At 43.4% G+C, this 27,624-nt stretch overlaps 9 protein-coding genes across 9 annotated transcripts; 6 read left to right on the top strand and 3 right to left on the bottom strand.

The window, feature by feature from the left end:
• Position 1: 1 nt before the first annotated feature.
• V865_000798 (protein PNS1) lies at positions 2 to 2,683 on the top strand (the record flags this gene model as incomplete). The annotated part of the gene is made up of 14 exons (XM_066224626.1): positions 2 to 522; positions 660 to 726; positions 796 to 874; positions 940 to 957; positions 1,020 to 1,092; positions 1,156 to 1,322; positions 1,392 to 1,523; positions 1,595 to 1,809; positions 1,884 to 2,055; positions 2,126 to 2,191; positions 2,253 to 2,292; positions 2,357 to 2,420; positions 2,490 to 2,536; positions 2,599 to 2,683. 14 exons carry the CDS (start codon positions 2 to 4, stop codon positions 2,681 to 2,683), a joined length of 1,746 nt encoding a protein of 581 aa, XP_066080723.1.
• Positions 2,684 to 2,887: 204 nt separating this feature from the next.
• V865_000797 (uncharacterized protein) lies at positions 2,888 to 3,636 on the bottom strand (the record flags this gene model as incomplete). Its single annotated transcript, XM_066224625.1, has 3 exons — positions 2,888 to 3,128; positions 3,268 to 3,422; positions 3,559 to 3,636. The coding sequence occupies 3 exons, from the start codon at positions 3,634 to 3,636 to the stop codon at positions 2,888 to 2,890; spliced, it is 474 nt and encodes a 157-aa protein (XP_066080722.1).
• A 396-nt stretch (positions 3,637 to 4,032) lies between these two features.
• Positions 4,033 to 6,143, top strand: V865_000796 (uncharacterized protein; the record flags this gene model as incomplete). The annotated part of the gene is made up of 6 exons (XM_066224624.1): positions 4,033 to 4,201; positions 4,265 to 4,475; positions 4,583 to 4,819; positions 4,920 to 5,385; positions 5,532 to 5,823; positions 5,884 to 6,143. 6 exons carry the CDS (start codon positions 4,033 to 4,035, stop codon positions 6,141 to 6,143), a joined length of 1,635 nt encoding a protein of 544 aa, XP_066080721.1.
• A 1,885-nt stretch (positions 6,144 to 8,028) lies between these two features.
• On the top strand, positions 8,029 to 9,957 carry V865_000795 (uncharacterized protein; the record flags this gene model as incomplete). Its single annotated transcript, XM_066224623.1, has 3 exons — positions 8,029 to 9,049; positions 9,135 to 9,266; positions 9,332 to 9,957. 3 exons carry the CDS (start codon positions 8,029 to 8,031, stop codon positions 9,955 to 9,957), a joined length of 1,779 nt encoding a protein of 592 aa, XP_066080720.1.
• A 393-nt stretch (positions 9,958 to 10,350) lies between these two features.
• Positions 10,351 to 10,870, bottom strand: V865_000794 (uncharacterized protein; the record flags this gene model as incomplete). Its single annotated transcript, XM_066224622.1, has 4 exons — positions 10,351 to 10,383; positions 10,446 to 10,518; positions 10,644 to 10,671; positions 10,750 to 10,870. 4 exons carry the CDS (start codon positions 10,868 to 10,870, stop codon positions 10,351 to 10,353), a joined length of 255 nt encoding a protein of 84 aa, XP_066080719.1.
• A 303-nt stretch (positions 10,871 to 11,173) lies between these two features.
• On the top strand, positions 11,174 to 15,853 carry V865_000793 (uncharacterized protein; the record flags this gene model as incomplete). The annotated part of the gene is made up of 15 exons (XM_066224621.1): positions 11,174 to 11,518; positions 11,592 to 11,721; positions 11,797 to 11,919; positions 11,974 to 12,112; positions 12,183 to 12,340; positions 12,412 to 12,612; positions 12,681 to 13,351; positions 13,434 to 13,578; positions 13,666 to 13,788; positions 13,851 to 13,980; positions 14,054 to 14,330; positions 14,400 to 14,505; positions 14,561 to 14,664; positions 14,729 to 15,514; positions 15,593 to 15,853. 15 exons carry the CDS (start codon positions 11,174 to 11,176, stop codon positions 15,851 to 15,853), a joined length of 3,699 nt encoding a protein of 1,232 aa, XP_066080718.1.
• Positions 15,854 to 16,382: 529 nt separating this feature from the next.
• On the bottom strand, positions 16,383 to 19,154 carry V865_000792 (uncharacterized protein; the record flags this gene model as incomplete). The annotated part of the gene is made up of 8 exons (XM_066224620.1): positions 16,383 to 16,445; positions 16,519 to 16,719; positions 17,019 to 17,036; positions 17,119 to 17,351; positions 17,425 to 17,986; positions 18,073 to 18,874; positions 18,943 to 19,034; positions 19,092 to 19,154. 8 exons carry the CDS (start codon positions 19,152 to 19,154, stop codon positions 16,383 to 16,385), a joined length of 2,034 nt encoding a protein of 677 aa, XP_066080717.1.
• Positions 19,155 to 21,611: 2,457 nt separating this feature from the next.
• On the top strand, positions 21,612 to 22,973 carry V865_000791 (uncharacterized protein; the record flags this gene model as incomplete). The annotated part of the gene is made up of 5 exons (XM_066224619.1): positions 21,612 to 21,744; positions 21,818 to 21,938; positions 22,005 to 22,531; positions 22,644 to 22,734; positions 22,799 to 22,973. 5 exons carry the CDS (start codon positions 21,612 to 21,614, stop codon positions 22,971 to 22,973), a joined length of 1,047 nt encoding a protein of 348 aa, XP_066080716.1.
• Positions 22,974 to 24,257: 1,284 nt separating this feature from the next.
• V865_000790 (uncharacterized protein) lies at positions 24,258 to 26,663 on the top strand (the record flags this gene model as incomplete). The annotated part of the gene is made up of 1 exon (XM_066224618.1): positions 24,258 to 26,663. One exon carries the CDS (start codon positions 24,258 to 24,260, stop codon positions 26,661 to 26,663), a length of 2,406 nt encoding a protein of 801 aa, XP_066080715.1.
• Between the last annotated feature and the right edge of the window lie 961 nt (positions 26,664 to 27,624).

Raw genomic sequence — 27,624 nt, 5'->3', positions numbered from 1 at the left:
GATGAGCGCCCAACAGTTCTATCAAGGCGGTAACAACAACGGTTATCCCGACCAAGGGGGATATCAGACCAATAATTATAATCAACAATATGCACCCCCTCCTCCTCCTCAAGGGTACAATCAAGGTGGTGGGTATCCTCAACAGCAACAGCAATATCAATCACCTCAAAACCAAGGCCAAGGTCAATACGGTATGAAACCTTCTCAACCCTATGCACCACCACAGCCACCTCCCCAACAACAAGGGTATGGGGATAATTCCTATCATCCAGAATCGGGTGGACCACCCGCCTATGCCGATACAGCTCCATTCTCACAGGCCAATGAAAAGACAGGCCAGAGACTAAACCCAAAGAAAAGGTTGAACGATCCCATTTTCTTGGTGTTATTCTTAGCTGCGTTGGCTGGATTCGCGGTAGTTTCAGGTATAGCGATCAAGAGTTTTGTTGAGGTTGGTGGATTAGGGGGTGGGTTTGGGAATGGGTCGCAAGGTGGAACCGGGTCTAGTGTAACGCTTGATTAGTGAGTTACGACTTTCAGCTGCCATAAATACTTGGCAGTTTTATCGCAACACATACACCATCATGGATGGCAATGTCTTTCGTTGAAACTCCATGGATTGGGAATAGCTGATATACATCCTGTGCTGTCTCCCAAAGCCATACGGTCTATCTGCTCCTCATCGTTTGTGCATTGGGTCTAGCTCTGGCTGCTGTCTACCTGGCCGTGAGTGTCCAGCAATCTGATCTATGACAACAGACGTATGGCTGAGCTTTACTTCCTTTGCTACCACAGATGGTCCGCGCATTCACCAGAATCATCATCGAAGTGACATTAGCCTTGACTGTAATTCTCAATATCGGTATTTGTATCTGTAAGTCATCCGACAAAATGCAATTGGTATGATCCAGCTGATCATATGAGTTCAATTGCCCCTAGACTACTTTATCATTAAATGTAAGTGCACTCATCAATACTCGATCCCGCCGAGAGCTGATCCAGACCATGAACCACAACAGACTGGTCCGGAGCCATTATCTTCTTGGTGATTGCTCTACTATCTGTCTTCTTCTATTGGTCAATGAGGAAGAGGTGAGTGACCCTCAGAACAGCAATCAAATGTACGCAATGCTAAATCAACTTATTGTCTCATAGAATACCTCTTGCCAAACTACTTCTACAAGTCACTATCGATATCACTAAACATCATCCATCAGTCTATGTGGTAGTACTTTTAGGTCTCATCGTCCAGTCTGCTCTTTCTGTATGGTATACTTTTACTTGTATTGCCGTCTACGTCAAGTGGACTCCTGGAAGTGCAAGTGAGTTGACAATCCAAAATTCAACCATGACTGATCGAGTTGCTCAAGCTAATTTGTGGACGATAATAGCATGTACCGGTACAAGTTGTTCGTCTGGTAAAGTCGCCGGTCTTATTTTCTACTCCACATTCGCATATCTCTGGACTTCTCAGGTAGTAGGAAATGTTATACTCTGTACCCTTGCAGGAGGTATCTTTGGTGGTAAGTCATACTCCCCCTGATTTCCGGTCTTCGGTAAGGATTTCCAGCTGATTGAATCAATGGGATTTCAGGATGGTATTATTACGGTCCTAGAGTACCTACCGGTGGATTACCCAAACGAGCCACTCTATCAGCTTTCATCCGTGCATCTACGCTATCCCTCGGATCAATCGCATTCGGTTCATTGATCGTTACGATATTGGAATTGATCAGATTGATCTTACAAGCTGTTCAACAGTATGAAGCTGGGCAGGGTGATACGATAGGAGCGATCGTAGCTTGTTGTGTGAGTGACCCTCCAACTTATCCGTCATTCACGAGTATCATATCGAGCCCAGCTGATTACGGTGAAACACGTAGGCCGCATGCTGTGTAGGCTGTATTGAAGGAATGATAGCGTGGTTCAACAAATATGCGTATATTGAGATTTCCTTGTATGGTAAATCTTATATACCAGCTGCCAAAGATACTTGGGCGTTACTTAAGGATAGAGGAATTGACGCTTTGGTCAATGATTCACTGGTCGGAACGGGTAAGTGATGAAGTTCTCTTTCGAGTGGCTTAACAGCATCAAAGCTGATCATTCTGTTGACGGTCGATAGCATTGATGTGGGGAGCATATATCAATGGATTCTTATGTGCCGTATTTGGTTATCTTTACTTAAGATGTAAGCTTTCACTTGCACGTCGACCCTAAGGTGATAAAAGCTGATAGTTGGATGAATGTAGTCACGAACCCAGCTTATAATGCTGATGGACAATATTCTGCGTGAGCTATTTCCTTACAGTTGTCAGTAGTGTGAGCCAGCTGACATCACGATAAACTCGTACAGACCCATCATCCTGTTCTCGTTTTTGATTGGTATCAGTGAAGGGCAGGTGATCAACAGTGCTATCGTAAGTTACTTTCTCAACATCATCCGGACCGTTGGTCCAGATTAGCTGATATGATGCCGTTGATCGCAGGATGCTGGTGTATCAACTATCTTCGTGGGATTGGGTGAAGATCCAATGTAAGTACCGATCAGCTGAATACTTCTCGAATGTTTCGTGGCTAACTGAGCCCATTTATTAGGGTCCTCGCTGAGAGAAGTCCAGCATTGTTCGAATTGATCAGACAGACCTATCCCAGAGTTGTGGAAGGTGTTCCAAGGAGATAGACCATGTTGATGGATCTGAGGATATCAAGCACGTACAGCATGCTGCAACTCTCACATACCAACCTACATGAATCGAACACGAAATCTGGTTAATCTGATCAAACGGAATTCACCTTGATAATCCAATCATAATTTTTGATTTTATAATTATCTACTTAACACTACTTATATCACAATCACAAACTATATGCAAACATATATAATCTATACGCCATCTTTCCAAGCTGCTTTCTCAGCTTTGACATTCCCCTCTTTCTGTTTCTCTTGATCTCCCGTAACCATCCCCTGTACACTCTCCAACTTCCCTTCCAACCCTTCTTTGGAAGGTATAGGAACGGAAGCGATGGAATCTGATGTAGCCTGTTTGTAATCCCATTGAGCTTTTTCGGATTCTTTGTTACCCTCTGATTGACGAGTCTGGTCGGATGTTAGGTATCCTAAAGCACTATAAGAGGGAAATTAGCTTGCTGAATTGTACTGTACAGTATCGAGCGGTATTGTATAAGAGATAATAAGAGAGCAAACGAGAGCGCCAGAGTAGGGAAAAGTGATATTGAGATACAGTTGACGAAAAGTGAACTTACGTTTTCGCTTTACCCACACCTGAATCTATGGTAGCTTCCAAAGCTTTTTTACTCTTTGCATCGTCAACTTGTAATTTACCTGATTGTTCTAGGTTTTTACCTGATTCCAAGATTGAGTCGCCTCCTAATGCTGATGGAATAACTGACGCTACTGCCTATATACTTGTGCATCAGCTATTCATTAATCTACCTTCTATGAATACTGTTTTCACCAGAGGTATAGTGATATGGTGATACAGTGAATTGGTGATATGATGAATGATAAGTTGAAGAGGATTCGGATGGACTAACCTGCTGAGCGACACCTGCTGCAGTGTATAATTGTCCGGTGACTTGTGAGGGCTCGCGTCTTTCTTCTTGAGATACCATGTTGGCTTTCGTCTTGTAGTGTTATGAAATGAGCTTCTGGCAGGGTTTTAAGAAACACAATTTTTGTAAATGCAGATATGAGAGATGGTCTGATATTCAAGTCAAGAATGTCAATAACCAACAAATCCTTGAATCTCATTCGAAAGCTACTGTACAAAGCTGGCTGTGATGGATGTGACGTCATACAGCTACACTATGCAGAAACCGGTGACTAACCTCCACTTGAGATGTCCAGGTGATTACAGGATTCAACCCACGTAGACCAATCATCATCCTTGTCTTTCTCATCTCATCTCACTCATCTATTCGAGTTCTGAGGTGGTCGGACAGATGTTCTCTACCCTATCCAGAGTAACATCGCTGACGAGACGATTCCCACGAGCACTATACTCCACCATGTCCTCGACAACAAACCGACCAGCGCTATCTAAAGATTATCCATCTTCCACCGCAGAACCTTCCAAGCTATTCAAATGGCCAGGAGGTGATTGGGAATCTACCAAAGCAGTCAGAGAGGTACTAGAAGAGAATAATAGGGGATATGATATTTATGAATCTGCCAGATGTCAGCACAATTATATTCTTGACTGCTTATTTACGGCTGACTGATGATCGGCCCCATGTATAGTTGCACATAATCATTTCCCTCATTCTGCCCTGACTCGATATGCTCTAGGAGCCCCCTCTCAGCTTATCAGAGATACCTGGACGCACGATCGACCCCACCTCGTGTCGCTTGACCCGAACGATGAGAGTAGGCAAAAAGAGGCAGTCAAGGATGTTCCTGATAAGATTGATAGTGCGAACTGGGGTGATGAAAGATACCTAGGTATGAAGCGGTAAGTGCACGCACTAGACGATAGCCTCATATAGAATTCTTCAGCCGGTATTACATACGGTCAAGAGAGTGCGAAAGATTGTTTGGCTTATATGAGGCATCCTACAGTGCCTATTCTCGATATCTTACTTTCTTCCACCGCGAAATTGCCAGACTAGGTCCTTTAGAGACTCTGAATAAATACGTTTTTGCTCCATCGGCAAATTGGGAGAAGTGGAAGAACGAAAATGGAGAAGAGAGGGAACCGCCTATGATGATTGATCGGTTGGTTGGTGGACTGTTCCATCCTTTCATTCATGTCGGATTCGGGCTAGAGTTCAACGATAGGGTAGTACTTGCTGAAGGGTAAGTCGGTCAGGATTTCCCTATTCAAGGTGTCCCCTCTCAGATAAACATAGACATATACCTATAACAGGCTGACATCACTGTCTTGCATTGCACTTAGTCTTGCCGAAGCCGCTATTCACTCTGATGAGCTGAATCTCCCTCTCATAACACCCGGATACGCCCTCGAGATCAACCATCCCTCACATCCAACCCCCGATCATCTCCGTAGACCTCCAAGGGAAATACCCGATTCTGAAGATTGTCTCTCCCCGAATTGCGCCAGAGAACCAAGACTCGGTAGATCCTTGTTGGAAATATACTCCGTCTTACTCCATTCTCCTGATTTGGCTCCTCAACCGTACGATAAGAATTCGAGTATCAATGACAGGATCAAATATGCTACTGAAGGTGGTAAAGCGGAAAAGGTCAGGAAATTAGCTGAAGATTGGAGTTTGACTGATGAAGAGCTGAGTGATGGTAAGAATGGTTGGAAGAGGAAGTTCGAAGAAGTGGCGATTTTGGTTACGCTCTTGGCTTGTGGGACGGGGAGGAAAGGAAAGGAGTTGAAGATTGATTTCTTCTTGGTGAGTTGGGGTTTTCATTTAAAGATGATGACGGACAGACATGATTACAATATAACAATCAACTCATGGAGGTCATCATCACACCCAGACATCTTGAGATGAGATGCGAAGTAGGCAACAATGCTTATTCTTGATTGATTGTGTAGATGCATACCCTCACTTCATCCATCTTCATACCCACGTACATGCCGATCCTATCCATCCCCAATCGAAGACTACTCCTCAAAGCATATTTGTTGGTTCTGCTTAACACCGCGATAGCTAGGGGACGACCTGCTATCGATCCAGAATTAATCATGTCATATGATCCATTCCCTGTAGCACCTGGATCAGAAGAACAATTCAAACCTCAAAAGGGCGCTGTAATAGGATCACCTGATCAGAAGGAAAGTAGAAATCCATGGATGGGTATAGTGGAAAGTAGTTTGGCTTATCCCGGTGAGCACTCCCATCTTCTCGTAGATTTGGATTGATTGATGGCTGATAGTGTATTTGTAGATTCGCATGTCCCCAAAGCCATCCGATCTCTGGTATATTTCGCAGAATTGTACGGATCGACCAGACCTGGATGTTTCATCGGCTCGTACCTCTCTGGAGGACAGACACATGAGACTATCCCTGGACTGGGTAAAGTAGACGGTACGGTGTTTGTCAGAGCTGCAGGGGCGATTATGAATCAGATGGGCTGGACTAGAGAAGGTCAAAAGGAAGGGGATTGGGAGTTCAGTCCAGTGGGATATGATGAGGTTTGGAAATAGGCACGAGTGTTTGAAAGAGAGATGTGTGAATCTTCTTCGGTACTAAGAAAACAAACAGGATCAGAAGGAAAGGACAGAAAAGGTTAATAAGTATCGAGTATGGATGGCCTAGTCAAAGAGATCCAATTTCGTTAAAAACAGATTGTTGTATATTTCGGGAACAAATCTCTCAGCCTTGTACTATAATTATCGCAAAATACAAGTCATCATTAACGATGTAGTCACGGTGAACATAATCGTTCGTTTACCTTCTCACGCTGGTGCATCCGCCCTACGCAAGTGTGGTCAAACTTGGAGCATGCCTTACTAGAGTACGAAGAGCTTGAAAGTATCCTTGGAAGCTCTTAAGGCTCTGATTCCAACACCACAATGTTAAGGCTTGCCCCTGCGTGTTATACGTACTATACGATCATGTGTCAGTCTAAAACCCAACGTGCGTCTAAGTTGGAGTCCACTTGGCAATAGCATATGGTGGTCATCGTACTTCTTACACTCCAATGCAAACATGATGCACGTTGAGGTATCTCCATGGATACATAAACACATAACAGAATTTGGTACAGTATTTTGGCTCAGCTCACGAATACTAAAATACCCCTATGTAGTACGGTAATCCGGTTGTGGAACATATTCCGGAACGTCATACGTGTGCAGTTACTGTAAAAATCAATCGGTGACTTTTTCGACTTTACAAGCCAAGCCACACTTTATCTTTTCACTCAATTAGATAATTTCATGAACGGGAAGGGCAAGTCTAATTTATCTTTTGGCGCGGTGCGTCAGACCGGCTGGAGCTAAAGTACGATCAGTCGCCTACGACTTTAGGTAAATTCATCATCAGTAGGTATACATATCGGGAAATGAGCACTCAGCTTGTACACTGAGAAGCTAAAGCCATGATATGTTCGGAGCGGGAATCTGCTCAACATACATACGTACTGTCCAGTACGTACACTAATGATCCACTTGATCGGTTCGGCTGGCCAAAGAGAATAAGAAGATCAACATTAATTAATTGAATCCAATGCAACACGAGCAAGTCAGAGATTCAAGTTCTCTATTGGGGGTGGTTGGTTGAAACGGCTAAGAAAGGGGGTCAAACGAATACCAACATGAACATCCTGATTCATTACTCTTAAGTAGTGGTAACTCATTTGGCCCTGATCTAAATGATCACAATCACCTGGTTATTCACCTTCCTTTACCCTACCATGAAGGTGGAATGGCAGTATGAAATGCGATCTAAGAAAGATATAAACTCATCATGTGAGACATCCAAATCAAGTCTGGCCTGTATCTGTTTGTCTTCCTTCTTCCTTCATACCTTAGCTCATAACGATTATACAAGTAAATAGAATTTCCCAAATTACATATATATCTATATACAGTATCATAACATATCATTTCCGTCATCCTCTTTCCTATTGGATTCCTTTTACTTTCTAGATAAATTGGACTATACCATATCCGGACCAAGATCAACTGATATTTGAATTTCATCAATCTCGAGAAACCTAATAATCAATCTACCATTGATCATACTTTCATTTGCTCAAGATGGCTAAAGATATAAACTCATCATGTGAGACATCCAAATCAAGTCTGGCCTGTATCTGTTTGTCTTCCTTCTTCCTTCATACCTTAGCTCATAACGATTATACAAGTAAATAGAATTTCCCAAATTACATATATATCTATATACAGTATCATAACATATCATTTCCGTCATCCTCTTTCCCTATTGGTATATATCTACATTCCTTTTACTTTCTAGATAAATTGGACTATACCATATCCGGACCAAGATCAACTGATATTTGAATTTCATCAATCTCGAGAAACCTAATAATCAATCTACCATTGATCATACTTTCATTTGCTCAAGATGGCTAGCTACAGCTACAGCTCCAGCAGTATCCCTCGCTCACAATCATTAACTCACCCTCCTTCTCCTCTCCAACTGGCAAGTACACCAGTCAGATCACAAAGTGTATCCACCGGTAACAGTGGTTCAGTCAAGTCTGAAAGGAGATTATCAAGAAAATTACCTCCAGCATGGACAGAAAGTCTAGAGAATCTTGCTCGTACATCGCCTCCAACAAGTACAAGATCAATTGATATTCTTTCTATTTCTATTTCACCCATGTCTAAGACATCTCAATTACCTATCCCTGAATTAGAAGATTCTGTTACTACCCAAATCGGTGGTAATGGTGATTCCAGTAAATCACAACCGCAGACAAGACCATATGTCTTAGATGTTGATACTCCACAACTACCGATGATCGGCAGATCAACATCCTCATTTTCATCTGGATCCCCCTCAGCAATGGCAAACAACCATGACTCAAGCACAAGTACAAAAACGATCAATCCCACTTCGATTTCTATGACAAATCAACATACCCATTCTTCTTCTTCTTCTTCTTCTTCACAATCAAGCAATATGGGTTTCCTCAAATCATCGTCATCCTCCCGTTCTGATATCCTTCTTACTCCGCAATACCTTACGAGCAAACTACGCGATAGGGGTTCGATCGATTCTACCGATACAACAACATCTTATGCTACTGGATCTGGCTCATCTTGTCGAAGGCGAAGGGATGGATGTGGTAGTGCATCGTGTGAGACATGGTCGTTATTCGATGAAATCAAATTTGAAGATTCCTTATCTACTAAATCCAAAACAACCAGTAAGAAATCCGAAAAGAAGCCCAAGGAAACATCTAAAGAGAAAAAAGAGAGGATCAATCAAGAAAAGTTGTTATTTGATGAAGATAGATTACCTACGCAGAAGATGTTGTTCGAAGCTAGTTTGATGGAAGTCGTTGATGATAGAGGAAAGAAAGTGAGATTTGGAGATTTGGTTAGGAATCGAAAGACTATAGTGATTTTCATTAGGCATTGTAAGTCACCCTGTCAATCTTCAGTGACTTTGATGTCTGGAGATTTGACCTTTGACCATGAAGCTGATCTTGAACATATGATTAGGGTACTGTCCACTTTGCGCACAATACATGAATTCGATCCTCGCCGAAGTGAGCTTGGATGCGCTAGAAGAGGCCAATACAGACCTGATCATTATTGGTAATGGATCTGATAAGATGTTGGATGGTTACAGGAGTGAGTCGTATACTAGCTCAACTCGGTCGGTTTTCGTGGCTGATATTTCTTCTTCATTTGATCAGATAAATCGTTCCGATGTCCTTTCAAGATGTACACCGACCCTACACTTGCCTTATACCGAGCTCTAGGTCTTACTCGTCAAACGGGTGATGGAGGAGATGCAGACTCCAAAGGCGATTATCTCGTTCAATCAGCAATGGAATCGACCGTTCAAACAGTCAAGAGAGCCACCAAGATGCCTTTAAGGAATCCAGGTCATTTCACTCAATTAGGTGGTGAATTCATATTTGATGGGACATTGAATTGTCTATTCACACATCGAATGACCACCACGAGATCTCATAAACCCATTAGGGATATCTGTGAAGAAGCTGGTGTCAGATTGGAATTCATACATTACGAACCTGGATTACCCCCTCCACCCGTACACAGACATTCCTTCTTGGGCATCAATAAACAACAACACCAACAGCATGTAGGATCGGAAGGTGATGATTGGCAGATGGAGAGGGATCAGACGATCAATCGAATCAAAGCCCTCAAAGCTGCCAGAAGAGCCAATCCAGCGATTGATCTCCAAGATACGAGATCCAGAGTGGTGGATCACGTGAAGATTGTAGGTCAGGATATGGATGAATACGAGGATGAGGTGGTATTGGGTTTTAGCGCTTTAGGTATTGCTACGTAAATATTCGGACTTTTCGGCGTGTTCACTAAATATAGCTTTTATAATTATCGTTCTTCGGCCTCGAGGGTAATGTTTTTTTGATATACTATGTTAGTTGTTCTGTTGTATGCAATATAATCTGATCAGTCAATTGTACTACGATATGACGAGCACTAGTCATTTTGGCAGAAATGGGTGAAAACGGCATGCCAGTAGGTACACGAAAGAATGCCCAGATAAGGAGGGGTCCAGCCAATTATGTGCAAGGAAGTCGATAGTATCATCCAACCATTTGAGCAAATTCTGTTGTTGTCTCTCAAATGATAGATGAGACTTAGGGTACGAGATATGGGGTATTTAGTGATACATGGTGGATATGTGCGGTGTAAGGCTTTGTAATCTTCGATCGGTATACTACGCTTTAGGTCCTTGACCACCCGGTATGAGCTAAAAAAATAAAACAACGTGAGATGATCGAAAGATAGCCTAGGCAATGTAAGCTCACTTACCATTGCTATGTTGTTTCCGTTCAGCAATGTCTGACCTAATTCAGTTTCTGTTATACCTTCTGGGGTGACCTCGCTATGATGAAAGCATCAGCATGATGAGCACCCTGCAGATGAGATGAAGGAAAATCGACTTTGAGGGTAAATTTGAGATCTAGCCATATAGTGAAGGATGACAAAAGAGCGGCGATAATGACTTACTACTCCTTCACATCCTTCAATACCATATCTACAAGTCAATGTATCATCAGCTTGCCGCTTACCTCCGATATGACGCTAACGAATTGGGAGAAAGGTTGATACTCACTAACATAATCATCAAAACCCATCAACGTCCCCGTGAACTCCCTTTCGTTCTTCATGAGCACCCATATAGGTGATCCGATACATCGATCGACAAGCTCGAGGGGTAAGATTGTGCTTGCCATTGTGTCCTGATGGTTGGTAACGTACTGTGAGTGGAAGGTGGAAAGTAGAAGAGGATGATTTAAGAGTTCGCAAAGAGGTGAACTCTCTTCGAGTTGTGGAACGGAATCAAATATCCACGTGGATCGAGCAGATTACCCCGCGTTTGGTCGAATGTCGAGTGACGGTTGATGATGGTGATGAGAATCTTGTTGATGATGAGCATATATACATATCGGTATTGACAAGTATTCAGACCCCGACCGATAAAAGCGCAAGTCGAGCTGGGGACTGGCTGGCTTTAGACAGGAACGTGTCACTTCCCAATGACCAACAATCGACCAGTCTTCGGCGGGATGTTCGACATGATGCGACGCAATGCGCCTTCGCAGCAGCAGGCTCCAGGAGAAGGGAATGTCGGACAAGGACCAGCTCAAGGTCAGCCTCAGCAAGCTGGTGTAGGGAGAGGTGTAGGTCAGGGACCGAATCAAAACCGTGGTGGACCTGGACAGCCTGCACCTCCAATATTGACTAGACCAAGAGCACCGGCATTGTTACCTTTGAAGCGAGAGGGGTTCGAGGACAATGTAGGAGGAGCACCTTCAGGACAGGATAGTATCACTTTGGGTCAGTTGAAGGCTCATGCAGCTGCTATGGAGAGGAAACAGAAGGTAGGTCGCTCCATCGTGATTTTTGCGTTATAATGCCTGTACTGAAAGAAACCTCCCATCTTCTGCCCCACAGACCCAATTATTCGATTACCGATATGATGATACAGATACTTTGATGAATGAGTTACAAGAGTTTTATCCTTATGTGGAAATGGCACATATAGCAAAGCAGCCGGAGAAGTTCAAGGGGTCTTTCGATGGCGGTGAGTTTGGTCTGCTTAAAGCACTACGCTCCCTTTCTCATGTGCTTTCGCTGATATCGTTATTGCCTTGCTCAGATTGGACCGAAGCTCCCCTGAAGAAGCGTAAAGAGTATATCGAGCTGCAACTGGAGTACTTGGAGAGTCCGATCCATGACACAAGGCGAGCTGCTCAAGGTAGACTATTGTATCTCTTGCAAGGTGCGTAGGATTGATCGCAAAGGATTGAATCTTTTTGGCTGATGGGCAAAATAGGTACTTTCGCTGAGACAACCTCGCCGGAAATGCAACTTCATTGGGTTATAGAGAATGCGAAAGCGATTAGAGCTGTTGATGGTGTATCTACTATAGTGGTTGGACTGACAGATGCCGCTAGAAAATATACCGCTTCAGCGTGAGTCCTATCGATAACCTTCGGAAAGGCATTACAGAAACGGCAGTGATTGAAATGTGGTCTATTGTAGAGACGATAAACCCCAATCATCAAGTGCGCCTCCTGGGACTGTACCAGCTCAGGTAGATCCATACGATGATCGAAGTGCGGAACTCATGGATCTGCTTGGGATGCTGTATTTCATAGTAGAAGTTTTTAGGACGGACGAGGCTTTTGGCGACGAGCTAAGTGAGTGCTGAGATATCTTTGTATGTGCTATAGATAGTTATCGAAGTATTGAATTTGGCTTCCTTCACTAGTGGCCATGTCTCCACCTTTACCACTTGTACTATTCCAAATGGTTGCCTCACTGAAAGACAGGCTACCAAAGGGTTATCCGGTCAAGAAGGTTTTGTTGTTGCTCTGGAAGACCTTATTAGCATGTCTGGGAGGCATGAAGGAAGTCAGTAAAGCTAGAGCATTGAGTAGGGAACTGGCTGGATTGCCAATCGAAAACAAAAGTGAGCGGTCATCAGCCCTGATCCCATTAATGAACTTACGGTCGATTGACACCGTCTATACGTTGCAGACTTCACCAAAGCTACACCTGTAGACATATCAACTTGGCGGCGTGATACAGCTGTCAAGTATCCCACATTCGCTCCGCCCCCATCGGTAGTCGCAGGAGTATCGAACGACAAGCTTGCCGAAGGGATTAAACCCATCCCTGCTCGACCAAATTACCATTCCACCGAAATTCCTATATCCCAACCACGTCAGCAGTTCAATTGCGCACCAGCTACCTCTGCGCCGTTACCAGGTACACCCGCACCTTCGCCACCGCCATCACCCAAACCAAAAAAACAACAATATCAGACTGATCCTACTCGTCCTTTTGTATTTCCTTACTCACGTGCATCAGCGATAGCCCCTTCCAGCTTGGTTCCTTTTGCGATATCAGAAGCTGATAAACTGTATCATCGACATGAGTATATATCATTAGGATTATATCAATTATGGCAGACGAGAGAAGAATGTATGCGCGAGGAAAGGGGTTTGGGCAAGAGCGGTTTGATAGGATTCACCACTTCCAAGTGGGATGAAGATGAGGATGAAGAAAGTGAAGAAGCTATGAGAAGAGAATGGAAATATGAAGAAGAGGAAATGGACGCTATCAATCAAGGAAATAAGGAAGGTGCCAAATTGGCGAGAGAGAAGAAAGCTGCTGCCAGGAGATTGCATCGTGTTGAGATTATATATGTGAGTCCGCCCCGCCCTTCTTGTGGTGAATTGTACTCAGGACACGTTTTAGCTGAGACGATCTATCTGGGACGTTATATAGAAAAACACGTTACCTATACAGCAGAGTTGTGTGATCGTGCTTCTGAAATTGTTATTGGCAACAGTGACCAGCCCTGGGGCTACAGGTGTAAATCTAGCAACGGGAATGCCACAAGGTGTCACTTCGCCTACTCAAGAAGTGCCTCGTAAGTCAACTTCCCCTCAATTCAACACGATCCTGCTATCATTGTAATTGATCGCCTCATTGACCATTGTGCCTTCTCTCTACGTAGCCGCCGAAGAGAATGTCCCTCCTCCAACTAAAGAGGAAATAGATATCGCTCGACATCGTGAAATCACCTCCAAAGCCGTTTCAGCTATTCTCCTTTTGCTCTTGAAGTGGTTCAAGGCTTCTCGTGAGTGCATCGCATCGTCAGTGGGACCACACTAATTCCCCCTCCGGCCGTGGTTGATACAGATATCCTCAAATTCCATTACTTCGCTCAACTGCTTTTCGACTCAAATTGCGCTTTATTGGTTTTGAAGATGTTTGGCTTAACGGATTTGATAAATGTTGTACAGACTAAAAATGAAGTGGAGGACTTGAAGTGAGTGCTCATTCACGACAGATTCCGTTGTGCATTGGTTGTCTAAAGTGAAATTCATATCTGGTAATTACAGCTTCTTCCGATATTGTCATCTAAACTGCTCGAAATCGCCTCCTTCCCCAGAGGACGACCTACTCTTACGCCAACCTGCCAAGCAATCACCGCCGCTGGCCTCAAATGCAGATATTCTACCAAACAATGTTCCCGGGGCAGCTGAAGGAGAGGTCGAACTGATCAGTGACTATTCATGGAGAAATTTCTTCTCTACTATCAATTTCTTGAAGATATTGCAAAAAATCACAAAACATAGGTCTCACAGGACATACATGTTAACCACTTACAAAAGTTCTGTAAGTCCACCTCACAATGGCCTAGTCCTGATTATGAGCTGACCGGATGACTGGAATTGTTGTGCCCAGCAAATCCTGAAACGAATGTTGAAAGTGAATCACCCGATGTTGCAATTGCAGATACTGAAATTGATCAAGAGTCAAATGCCTTGGTGTGGCCGAAAATGGAGACAGAGTGAGTTTGATGCATTCGTCGACTTAAGGATTGTAACTGATTCAGATCCTTGCAGCGAACATGAAAGTTATAACGTCTATCTACCTGAATTGTCGACCTGAATTGCGGGATGATTGGCTAGCTGGTACTGATCAGGACAACGAACTGGAAGATGCTTTGGTGAGATCGTTTCTAAAGCCAGTGCAAACTTTGCATGCTGATTCCATCCCGTTGTATGATTCAGCCTCAGGAGTACGCTTTACGATCCTTAATCCAGTTTTACAACAAACGACATTACTCTGCTCACCTAGCTTCCTTGCCATCACCTGAACCCTCTCACAAACGATCCAATTCTACATCGGCTGTCACTTTGGAAGATCCAGCATTACATCATGTACATGGTCATGTACCTCACGGTGCGCCTCATCCAAGAACAGCCTCAACTGGAGAATCCGATGTTTTCCCTCCGAGAAAGAGTCTTACCAATACAGGAGCGGCATTACCATACAATCCAGATGGTATGATTGAATTCTGGCTTCACGAGTATGAGGATGTCCTTGGGGAAGTGTTTGGTGGAGATATTATGGAACATTCTAATGAAGTTTGGGATGAATTCGGTCTATCCCATCCTACCAATCTGAACCTCCGTTCGGAAAGCAATCCTAATGAGAATGATGATGGAGTGATTATTGGACCTCATGCAGCGGACAGAGACGATAGAGCATGGAACAGGTTAACTGAAATTATGCGTTCAGGTGCTGGTACCGGGGATAGACAAGATGAAGAAATTAGTGATTCCGAGAGTGTAGTTAGTGTAGGTGAATTAGGTGAAGATGCTAGATTGGGTGGAGCAACTTTCGATGTTGATATTGGTAAAAACCCAGATCGAGATCAGGATCAGGATGAAGACCAAAAGCAGCAAGAAGAAGAAGATGAAGAAAGAGAAAGGGATAAAGAGAGGAATCTTTCGATAGGTGGTCCAGGAGGTAGAGTACGTAGGAAATCAGGTGCAGGTGAAAATACTTGGGAGGTGAGTGATGCGTTGCATTTGTCTGTCTTCATGTTGGATTTGGCTGATATTGACGACAACTGTCTTCATCTCATATAGCATATGTCACCTACTTTAGCTTTATTACCTCGTTCTCCCGCCGAGAGAAGACGTTCGTCCTCCGGAGGAGGTGGATCACCCCTTCGTCCGGTCATACCTGGTAAACCCCACGAGGTGACTTTGGGTTTGGGTGAAGATGTATTTGATGATGAAGATGAGATGGATACTCGTGGTCCAATGCCTATTAGGTCTAATACGAGGGATTTGGAAGAGAGAGAGGGAGGTGCGGTTGATGAAGTGGAATATACCTACGGGGAGTGAGGTCACAAGTACCGATAATCTCAAATATGGATGGTGTATATAGATTTGTGGATATGATTCTAATGATCTTGATGTACTGTAGATGCATTATACGATTGATCATACTAAGTGTATATATAACTTTGTCCTCAGGAAAATAGTCAATCATATAATCAACCGAATTCTGAATTTGGCTCTTTCAAAACGTCAGACCACAGTACAAGTAGAAAGCGCACAGAAGATGTAATTGAATTTCGAGCAACGGCATTTTATTTTTATTCGTCAACAAGCATAAGCATAACTATGAGCGTGGGGGTAGCGTTGAGATATGAACAGGATATGATATGAAAGATATATATTAATTATTGTATGAAATATCACAAATATTATATATATGATAAGTATAAATGTTAGATGATGGTACTGTACCAATTCGAGTAACCTGCTCGAATATGGATTATTTCGGTCGAAAATAAAGTTTTTTCTAATTATATATTTACTTGTGTGATTACATTTTATGGGATGTATCAAACAATTGCCAAATAATTCATCAACAGGATCCATGACCTTGTTGCTGAGCTTTTAACATGGCAGCTTGTTTTTCATTAGCAGCCTATTTTCCAATTCAACAATATGTTAGTACTTTGGTACGTACGAACAAACAAAGTAAACACAGTATTACTCACCTGAGAAATAGTCAGATACGCTCTGGTAGGTGAAGGATGATGATCTTCAACAGTCAATGCCATAGCTCTCTTTGAATCTATCGATAATCCATCGGCTTTACCTTCTAATCCAGTCAAGTTCTGATTAGATCCATTGGGATTTGTATTGGTAGGTTCCCCTTTCTCGGTCCATTCGAAGAACGTTGACATTAGGTTCAGGAACTGTTCGTTGGGATGAGATAGTCGTGAATAACACAAGGAAGGGAGGAAGTGGCATATTATATGAGTGAAACGATAGATGATCGATTAGAGGTAGAAGTGATAGTTGTATCGTTATCGTTAAAGGATGGAGTTGCAGATGAAAATGAAAGATTATCAATATTGTCAGCTTGAAGTCTTGCTTTACAATCATTATAACACTTTTTCATAATTAAAGGTTTAGGATTGAAGTTTAAACTTGAACCGATGTTCAGGTCCAAAGTTGTGGTTGAGGGATTATAGTTAAATGGAAAATCGCTTACACGTTCAGTCTTGCAGAACTACCAAGTGAAAGGAAAAATTATCAGCCAACTTATTTCTCATTCGGTACTCTGATGGGTGTGAGAGACGTTCAATACTCACTTTAGGTACTGAATCAGTGGCCATCAATCTGAATATATACACTTGAATCCGCTCATACAATTTAACCATAGTTTGCAATTGACTGGCATGTAATGTATTTCCAATACCAGGTTCTATACGACCTTTGACACCTGCATCTTTATCTGCAGTTATCTGATTCATGTATCCGATCAATTCTGCTCGGAGGGTATGATCGATATTCAATTCACATGGTGACGCAGGTGCGAGGTAGGCTAAAATACCAATATAAAAAATTCATGAGCTTTCGGCTAACCACGTAGGCATAATCACAAGAACGATACTCACTATTGTAAATGACGAAAGCCATAGCTATCAAATCCTGTTGATGCTTCTCCATCGCCGCATGTCCAGTCGTCTTACTATTCTTATTTGATCCTGGAGTAGCTATAGCCGATGAAGTAGTTTGGAACCTCCTCTTGAAATCCTGTACGTCCAACCAGAAACTCAAGTTTTCTTCACAGAAGTTCGCTCTAAGGAACTCTCTGAACAAACTTCGTAAAGCAGGTTCTTCCAATATTTGTTTGAGTCTCGCGGTATGAGAATCTTTCACATGGTTATCTCCACCTGGTACACCGGAAATATCGAAATCTGCACGTAACCTATCTGAGAGAGAGTTCCGCCTTTGTATCTGACTTGGAGCAGGTGTTTCACTCGAAGATCTACCTTTGGTGTTACTACTACTATGGTTCAAGGAACTGGTGGACTCTTGAGCATGTAAGTTGGGTTTCGAGCTTGATGCATTAGGGTTGGAATGGGGTTTGCCGTAATCGAACCATTTAGCAACTTGGATGCCTTCTTTGGTAAATTTGTAAATGGCTTTTTCGGTTGCACGGAATTCTGCCTCTTGCTAAAACACCAGTAAAAAAACATATATCAGCTGACTGATGACACCAGTACAAATATGGGTTGTATCATATGATGGACAGGACTTACCATTGCTGCACCGGCTCCTCCACCTGCACCTCCCTGTCTGACAGTGACTACCAAGCTATTCTCTTTGAACGATTTCCCCTTATCACTGACCAAAGTGATGAAACCATATCTGACAAATTGACCAAGTATCTCAGCAGCTTCGTCCGTCCCAGTCGCAGAAGTATAGTCCAATATCCAATCAACAGCCATCTGAGCGGGGAACTGATAGTCATCCGCATTGGATCCACTTGCGTTTTTCAGATTCATATTTGATATTTTCCTCACGATCATCCCATCGGATCTTTCGAAGGTCTCCCCAGGTGGTAGAGGAGGTGATTTCATGTAAAATCTTGAATTTCTATGAGCTTGAATTTCATCATCTGACATTTTCGTTAGGTTCGGTTCCTTTCCTGCAAATCTTCTAAAGAGAACCTCAATCACTCCTCGAGTGATTATAATCTCATCGTCCACGGACCGCCTTTCGAGATGTAACAATTTCATACAGATAGGTTGAGTCGCAAAGATTTTGATCAGGTGATCAGCCGAGATACCGTTTTTAGTTACGAATCTTTCCAAGATATGTAATCCTTTCGCTGTCAACATGTAGATGCCACGTTCTTTGAATGATACAGTATCGAGATCAGTAGCATTTTCGATTAGGTGGGAATCCATAAAATGTTGACATATCGCTTTGGCCATTTCCCTAGACATGGAGAAAGTAGTCGTGGTGGTGGTGGTGATGATTCGTGTTGGATCCTTTGGATCGGCTGCACGTTGCGACTGGGAGAATTTGAGGGAGGAAAGGTTGGAACATGCGTCATCGCTGCGTAGAGAAGATGCAAGGGTTAGCTGGACGGTATGGTCAACTCATCTAGAAGTGACGACACTCACGTCGTGAAACTGTTGGGATATGATTTGAAGAAATTCCTATGTGTCTCGAACTCCAGGGACACAACGAGGGTACAAAAGAGATCGTGGGTGTCCTATGAGATAAAATCAGAACATAGACCAAATATTTGCGAGATGCATCACAGACTCACCTTGACGAACGGTCGACCCCTTTTGGTGGTCTTCATTAAATGTGAATTGGACGAGTTCGACATTGTAGGTCGTCTGTGATGGTTGATTGACTAGTATAAGGTGGCAAAGACGAGTTTGGCCACGAGGTCGAGGGAAAGAGAGTCACCAGTGAAGGGGGAAGAAACAGGAGTTATGAACTAGAATGAAGAGCTAGAATGATATGTGACTGTATTTATAAGTGATTGGTATTGTGTATGTTATACAGTCGATAGGTCGATGAATAGATGAGTAGATGGTGATGTGCGTTGATAGGGCGTAGACAGATGTTTTGTTGGAGTGGGAAAATGGAAAGTGAAGAGGACAAGTCGTGTCCGGGTAAAGGAGAAAGGGCAGTGTATTCTGTAACCTTTAGTGTGTGTGTGTTGATATTTGATAGTGGATCTTTTGGGGTTGAGGAGGAGAAGGGATACGATGAGGAAGGATGAGACGCACTGTGTGTTGTGAGGTATATATGTATTGTGTTTCAGCGTCGCAGCGCCGATATCGATGAAATGGGACGGGGTGAAACGGACTTTGACCGAAGATCAAAGCGTTTGCTAATGAAGTGAGGTAGGTGGGTATCTGCGTAGTCCAAAGGTGGAATAGTCAATGATGGCGTTCTGTTAGAGCGGTACCATCAAGTTTCATGGAGATGTTTGAGGGGATAGAGCAGCTGATATATAACTAACATGGAGTGGACGATCAACTCCTGATCACCCTTCTCTTCTTCAACTATCTATCCCAAATCCAATGTAGATGCTAATTTTTCGGTCGCCAATGCTCAATTGACCAAAGAAAGAAACACGACTGTTGTGGAAGACACATCAGCAATCAATCCATCAACGATCAACGATCAATGTCATACATTCAGACTTTTGGAGTATTGCCATGTCTTGTCCATTCCATCTCATCTCATGTCATCTTGATGAAATCCACTTACGGAGGTACAATCCCAGTATAACCATATGATCTCGACTGTACTCTCACTCCACTCGATCAAAGGTATGATCCAAGGAGGGAGATTGATCGTTCCTTTGTACCTTTCCAGCACGAGACCTCCGGTGTGTGTGTATATGCAGATGCGGTCGAGCAGATTGTTTGGATTAAGAGTGATGATGAGATGGTAATGTGATGTTATCGCAACATTTGGGATGAATCGACCTTCCAACCTCTTATCTAAATCGAGTTGATCGTGCGGCCCAACATCCGAGAGTTGAAGGAAGGCAGGTGAAATTTCTTCGTCTTTGTGTATTGTATTCTTCTTATTGTTACAACATACATAACTGTACATACAACGAATAATTTGAGGTAGCAGAAGAAAGCTGCTCTCAACTATCTCCCATGACGAGAAGAGACAAAAGAGTTTAGGCAGACAGGGATAGGATGAAACCCCTTACGTTTCATGTTTTCCTTTTTTTTTGGGATTCTATTCTCTTTGGTCGGTCGATTCCCGCTTCACCATACACCACAAACGGAGAGAAAAGGGTCCGTCCGTGCCTGATTTACATAAGATCATCATACTCAGATACCAAAAGACCGAAAAACGAGAAATGATTTTCCGATATGCAAATAGACATCACTTTTTTGAGTCTGTGGTCTTTTGTTGTTCCCAATCATACTTAGGACAATAAACCTATCCTCGCTTAGATGTGAATTGTCATCCGTCCATCGTCGGAAGTCGGAGGTAATGGACTATGACCAACTCCATTCACACCGAAAGTCTACTGTAGCTGCGATTACAGATCCGAGTACATATGCAACAATTCCGAAGCTTACAATATCTCCGTATACATCACTTGTCCTTTTACATCAACATGAACAGGTTCCCAATCTTCCTAACGGTGATCTTCAATCTACAACCTCAACTTGACTTTGCGAAAGAAGATACCATACCATCATCCTCGCAGAGGATACGATATCGTAAATCGGTGATTCCAGCAAAGATGAACACCGGATTCGAATCATAGTCATCCTGATTACGCAGAGTGTCAAATTCATACTACAACGGCAATTCCAGAGATATAAATCACCAGATAATCCATATCCAAGAGAATACATAAGTCAAGGAGAAGACGGTATAGTGGAACTCCACGTCAAGAGAAGATGGCAGTGCTTATTTCATTCTGTGCATGAGGTCATGATGAGGTCACGTGGTATCCACCTGTAGCTCAAAGTACCAAGGAAGATACTACTACTGTTTACTGTTATCTTGCAAATCAAACAATCTCTTATCACATGCTTTGACCAGCTGTACTTTCTCAACAAGGGCTAAAGTACGATGTCATCATCTCGGTACTTTCCCAATCCATATTCGCACGCACTACTCACTCCAGATAAAATGCATTCGTTCACACAATCAGACGTTGATTACCTTCTGGAAAGGATAAATAGACATGTCCACCTCTCTAGACCAGACGTATACGTCGGTATGCCAACTCATTTGATCTTCACAGACGGCATGAGACTGATTACTTGTGTTAGGTGCAAGTGGTATAGCTCTGATGCATCTCCATCTAGGTAACACCGCTCGAGCGTTCGATCTAATGAGGAGGATATCACAATGTGGAAAAGGGGTAAGAGAAGGATGTTCGTTTTTATGTGAAGATGTGGGATTATGGGCTGTGATGGCTGTGGGTGAGTTCCTTCTTGAACAATTTGAAGATCGAGAGCGGCTGGCTAAAGAGCTGAATATGCACAACTTATACAGCAGCGTATCGAAATGATCCAGAAGATCCAAAGATCTCACTATCTCTCGATAAGATAATTAGTTCTTTCGAATATTGTAAGAAGGCAGATGCATATGACGAGTTATTGTATGGTAGAGTAGGGTAAGCACTGGATTCATATCCATTCTGTGATGAACGTACACGGTTGATTGGACGATGGCTACACAGGTATCTCTATGCTCTTCAATTCATCCGTTCCCACCTTCCACCTCCGATACTCCCCGGAGAAATCTCATCTTTGGCTAGAGATACAGTCAAATTGATCTTGCAATCCGGTATATCCACGTCCTCATCCTCATCTACGGAATCGCATGGAGATCCACCATTGCTGTATAAATGGCACGGTAAGACATACTTAGGTGCCGCACATGGTATATCAGGAACATTAACCATCCTGATGAGAGAACATCGGATATTCCACCATGGCGATCTTCTCACTGAAGAAAAATTAAGTATGATTGAACGAACGGTAGATTGGTTAATCTCGAAAATTGATGCCGAGGACAACTTACCTTCAAGTCTAGAAAGTTCAGGTGGAAAGGAGTTAGTACAATTCTGTCACGGTAATCCAGGCTTGATCCTTGTGTTAGTAGAAGGATGTAAATTATTTGGTAAGAGAAAAAATGATTGGATGGAAGTGGCTGAGAGAGCGGGAGAGGTGGTTTGGGTGAAAGGGTTGTTGAGAAAGGGAGTTGGTGAGTTATTGTCAACTGCGATAATATCCTCTTGTCTTGTATTGTCTGATTCTGGCTTATGTGACTGAAATGTCTCTGTTTCATGTCACCGACTTATTCGAGTTGTTTATAGGTCTTTGTCATGGAATTTCCGGAAACGCTTTTGCCTTGGTGGCTTTGTATGATCTGACTGGGGATATCAAATGGCTGCATCGTACTCAAGCGTGAGTAACATATAAGTTGTTCTCCATCTCAAGCATTTCATTGATGTAGTTCACGATTCTTTAGATTCGCCAACATCGCTCTTGACATCGTAAGAGGTAAAAGCGATCAACATACACACACGCCAGATCACCCATATATCCTCTATGAAGGGATGGCAGGATTAGCTTGGCTGATCGATGATCTCGTCAAAGATCATATCGGTGGCTTCCCCGCTTTCACCGATACAGAGTATACATGACGTTGCAACTTCCTTCTTCCTATCGATAGGAATTGTTGTATTCTCTCTGATACGTCATTATACGCTTTCCTGCGATGAGATGTCCTTGGGTCAGTATTGAACGCGTCATTCGTTACCCCGTTAGTCATGTCCTCAACGCGCCACACTGCGGTGATTCGGCGAAATGACCCATGAATCGATGCAATTTTTCGATTTCTTGGTAACAGTCTGTATGACGAATGCTTTTAGGATGCATGCATGCTGGGGTGGGTGGGTGGTAGGAGGACAGGATACCACGCGCAAACCAACCACCCAACAGGCATCAATCAATTCATCAGACCATATCTCCTTCTTCTTTCCTTCATAACCCAATCCACTTTCAAAAACGGTACATAGAGTAGAGTATTTCTTAACTGGAACCCTCTATCTCTGCCGAACACACCATCCACTCAAATACTTCTTCCCTCTTTTTCAACTTGTCCTTCACCCCAAATCTCATCGACATATCAACGTGTCGCTGGATTAGAAGAAAAGGTCACGCAGAAAATAGGAAAGACAGATATTTCCCCCTCCCACTCCCGCTTTTGCGATCCTAGGGAAACCCGTCAGAAGCTAGTCAAGTGTTTAGTGGTAGTTAAACGTAAGTGTTATTTGACTGTTGCCGACCCAACCTCATCACCGAGCGACCGACTCACTCAACCCAAAATTGCAACGCAACCTTAATTTCTCTGTACGGTGCATTTTGGCTGATTAATAGACGTATTCCTTTCTTCATCGCCACCTTCCTTTCTTCTCTCCTTCTTTCATCTCTTTCCTTCTTCAACATCAGCAGTCTCGACTCCATTCTTCTCTATCCGTTCTAGTCGTCCTTCGTTCAACTTATATACGCAAGGTCCACTCGCGTTCACGTTGAATTGATCATTCAAACTACCAATCGACAGACGGTCTTCTCTCACAGCTATTCAAGCAAGTCGACGCTCCGCAGCCAACCTGCACACCTTCATTGGTAGTCTCAGCTCCTTGCCTATTGCAAATCAACTTTCTCTCAACCTCACCTTTTTGTCGACTTCCATCAACCCATAACGTCATTGGAAACTTGATCAATCGGTTTCCTACCCTTTCAACCTATATAAACCGACCGACCCCCCAAGTCGACAATCCATAAAGCGCATCTTATCAACCTATTTGCCACCCTCAATCTCTCTCCAAATCATCATTATCAACATCACCGGTACATTCTCCATCTAAGGAGGTTTTGTACCTTGGCCCCTGGGTCGCTTGGGGTCATCTACCTTAATCGACATCATGCCTTACATCTTCGACACGCCCAACGGGCGAGAAGCATATGATCGAAGATCATTCGAAGCGGAGCAGCCAGATTACGCCGATATCGAGCTTCTCAAGCTTCTCAATGGTGGAGGATACCATAAACAAGCTGAAGTCCCCATGCAAAGTGAGAACTACAAGTCATATGGCTATCAACGACGTGCAGATGAGGAAGAGGAGATTGAAGTGAGTAGAAAACAAGTTTGTCCAAAAGGAGCATCACCATCTACAGACTTGCTGACCATGTCATCTCTTCATTCTACCCTTCCTTCCATGACCCTCTCCACCCCATACCACTCATTTGTCACTCCTTTACCTAATCCACCTTTCATCGTGGACCTAACTCACCTCCGTCATGTCGAAATTTCCGACCACGATAAACAGGACGACTTCACGATGAAAAGACGATACCCTCGAATGTCTTTCAACGGTGGTCCTTATCCTCCCGTGCCGCCTGAAGCTAGTACCCTCGCTCGACCTCTCGATGATTGGTCCAACGAGGATATGCTCCCTTCCCGACATCACGATATGCAAGATTCCATGCAGCAAGGTTACTCTCAAGGAGGACGATTCTTTGGTGAATCAGCTCCTGTTTACCCCGAAGCCAACACCAATATGTTTGCCTTTGAACCGGAAACTTATCTGAATCCTTCTCAAGGTGTGGGCTATCACCACCAACAGCAACAGCAACATTCGGTATGGACACCTCCACATGCTCACGCATGGTCCAACGCTTTCCCTACCGACTTCCATGCTCCTGTTCTTCATCCTCGATTGGTTCAACTTCCCGAGCGACCTATTACTCCTCATGACACCTACCGATACCCTACCAGTCATGTCGATCAAATTTACGTTGCTCCTCCCGTACCTGAAGTTCCAACCGAGACGGTCAATGCTGTTTTCGCTGTATGGTACGCCAATCAAGTCATCAGTCTTTTGGCCACCCCTGGATCTTTCCGACCTGGTGTCGGAGGTGCCTCCGATGAGATCTGGGGAATCGGTGGGAGAGAAAAGGAAGCTTGGCTCCGTGTCGGTCGATCACCTCCAGATTACTCTAAACCTTGGGGTAGAATGGGTATGACCACTACACCTATTCCTGCTCCTCGTAGAACTCGACAAAGGAGACCCGATCTGGAGCCTAGAGATCCTTGGAATGTCGCTTGGGCTCATTCCATGAAACCTAGCTCCACTTTCGTCAACTTCATCCTCGACATGATTCAACGTATGACCATTTCGCCCACCGCTCTTGTCTCTGCTGTGTGGTTCCTCCACGGGCTCGGTTTCCACGAAGGTGATGGTGTGAAAGGTGCCGAATTACGAGATTTCCTTCGAGAATACCGATCATACGAATTGGAATCTATCGAAAAGAGAGTCGCCACTTTAGGTCTCATGTTAGCTGGTAAATGGTTGGACGATAATTCATTCCTGACCAAGTCATGGTGCGAAGTCACTACTATCCCCGTCAAGCAACTTGATCGAATGGAAAGAATCGCTCTTGCCGATCTGCACTTCTCGCTTCATGTCCCCGTTTCATCATGGGTCGACCACGTCAACAAGCTTTACACCGCGCTTATCACCAAAGCTCTCCCTGATGAAGTTGACCTCGTCATTACCCCCATCATCGATGACATGGTGACTGAAGCAAGAAACGTCGAACTCGAAGATGATTGTCAAATTGCCTCACCGCCAACTCACTACGAACGCCGATTGTCATCTGATGAACTTCCCGCCGCTGCTGATCAAGCTATCAGTCGAGATTGGGGAAGCTTCGCCAGAACATACGGTATCTCTCAACAAGACATGCGAGATCTGGAAGTGGATGTAGAGATGGAACGAGCTGAAAGGGATGTCAACGCTTTGGTCAATGATGAGTATTTGGGCGATGAGATGGAAGAAGATGAAGAGGAGGACGAAGAGTTTTTGGATTATGACGGTGCCAAGAAATGGTTACCTTCTATGTCCGAGTTGAAACGATCTGGTTCTAACTCTAGCGATACCTCTCTCTCATCTTATGACAGTCATCGACGAGGTTTCACCCAGCCTACTCAACCTTTCCATGTCCCTTTGGACTTGCTCGAAACTCCTCATAGGCAACGATCATATAGCGATTGGACTCAAGGCAGCTCTAGATCCGATCACTCTATCGACTGGGAGTCCAACGACTTCCTTTATCCCATTGCTCCTTTTGAGAAAAAACATTGCTTCGACTGTCAAGATGACGTCAAGTCAGCAACACCTCTTCAACATGCTGCATACGTCGAACCTGGTGTCGAGCTTGTTCAACCCACAAGGTACCTCCAGGAATCTCTCAAGGGCAATGTAAACATGAACTATGGATCAACGTCAAAGAGGTGGGGTAAACCTGTTGGTGCTGTACAGTGGTGATTTTTACCACTGACACTGCGGAATTACTTGCAGGCCAGAATCGATCATTCGAAATCGCGCTATGAACTCGTACACGAGGTGTCTGAATGATAATTCGTTCGAATCCGATTGGTCATATTCACCTCATTACAATGTTTATTAATTTTTCTCACATTCCTATTCGAGATATAGAATAGATCTTTTTCTTTTTCTCACCCTCATTCCCATCCCAATTCTGAACGAAACGAACAATTACACACTATTTTACTATTTTATGTGTATATGTCAAAATCAAAGCGCGTACCATGTTTTTATCTACGTCGCCTTCTATCTTTACCTGACTCGAACCAAAGTCACTCATATACCCATCTCTTTATCAAGATATACGAATATACCATTTGATCAAGTTTCTTAATCCCACTCAATCCGGGTGGGTTCAAGTGACTTGTTCAATCTCTTATCTCTCTTTCTCTCTCATATAGAAGAAACACCCATAGGCAAAAATGCCAACCTCCCCTCTCTCTTTTTTATATTTTATTTGAACTTTAGCTATTTTTTCCATGTTAATTTCGCTATCGTTTCTTTTGTTATCGATCGTATCGTAACGTGGAGGTACCGTAGAGAGGTTTGATACGATACATAAGAGGAAGTTTCTTTGATAAACTTTATCGTTTCTTACAATCTCCTTTTTTTCTTTTTTCTTTTTTTTTAACTTTTTTTTTTGGCTTCGATTCGTAGAAGACGTAATATATTGTTGTATCTTCCCTTCTCCCTCTTCGCTCCTAGATAGCTCCATAGGGTTGACAGAAGGGAAATATCCAAGAGAGAGAGATGCAATGATTTTCTACGATGCTTTTTCTACTGTCAGTTGCAGTGCACGTACCTGATAATTCCCGTTATAAGGTTATATCCCCGTACGAGTGGCAAATTGTGTAAAAGACGTTCAATGGTAAGCAGGGTTTTTGTAATTGTAGGAATGTCG

The sequence above is a fragment of the Kwoniella europaea genome, chromosome 1 (assembly GCF_036810445.1).
Source record: "Kwoniella europaea PYCC6329 chromosome 1, complete sequence".
NCBI classification, from domain to species: Eukaryota; Fungi; Basidiomycota; class Tremellomycetes; order Tremellales; family Cryptococcaceae; genus Kwoniella; species Kwoniella europaea.
Note: the sequence above shows the minus strand (reverse complement) of the source record. Positions and strands in the feature narration are given on the sequence as shown.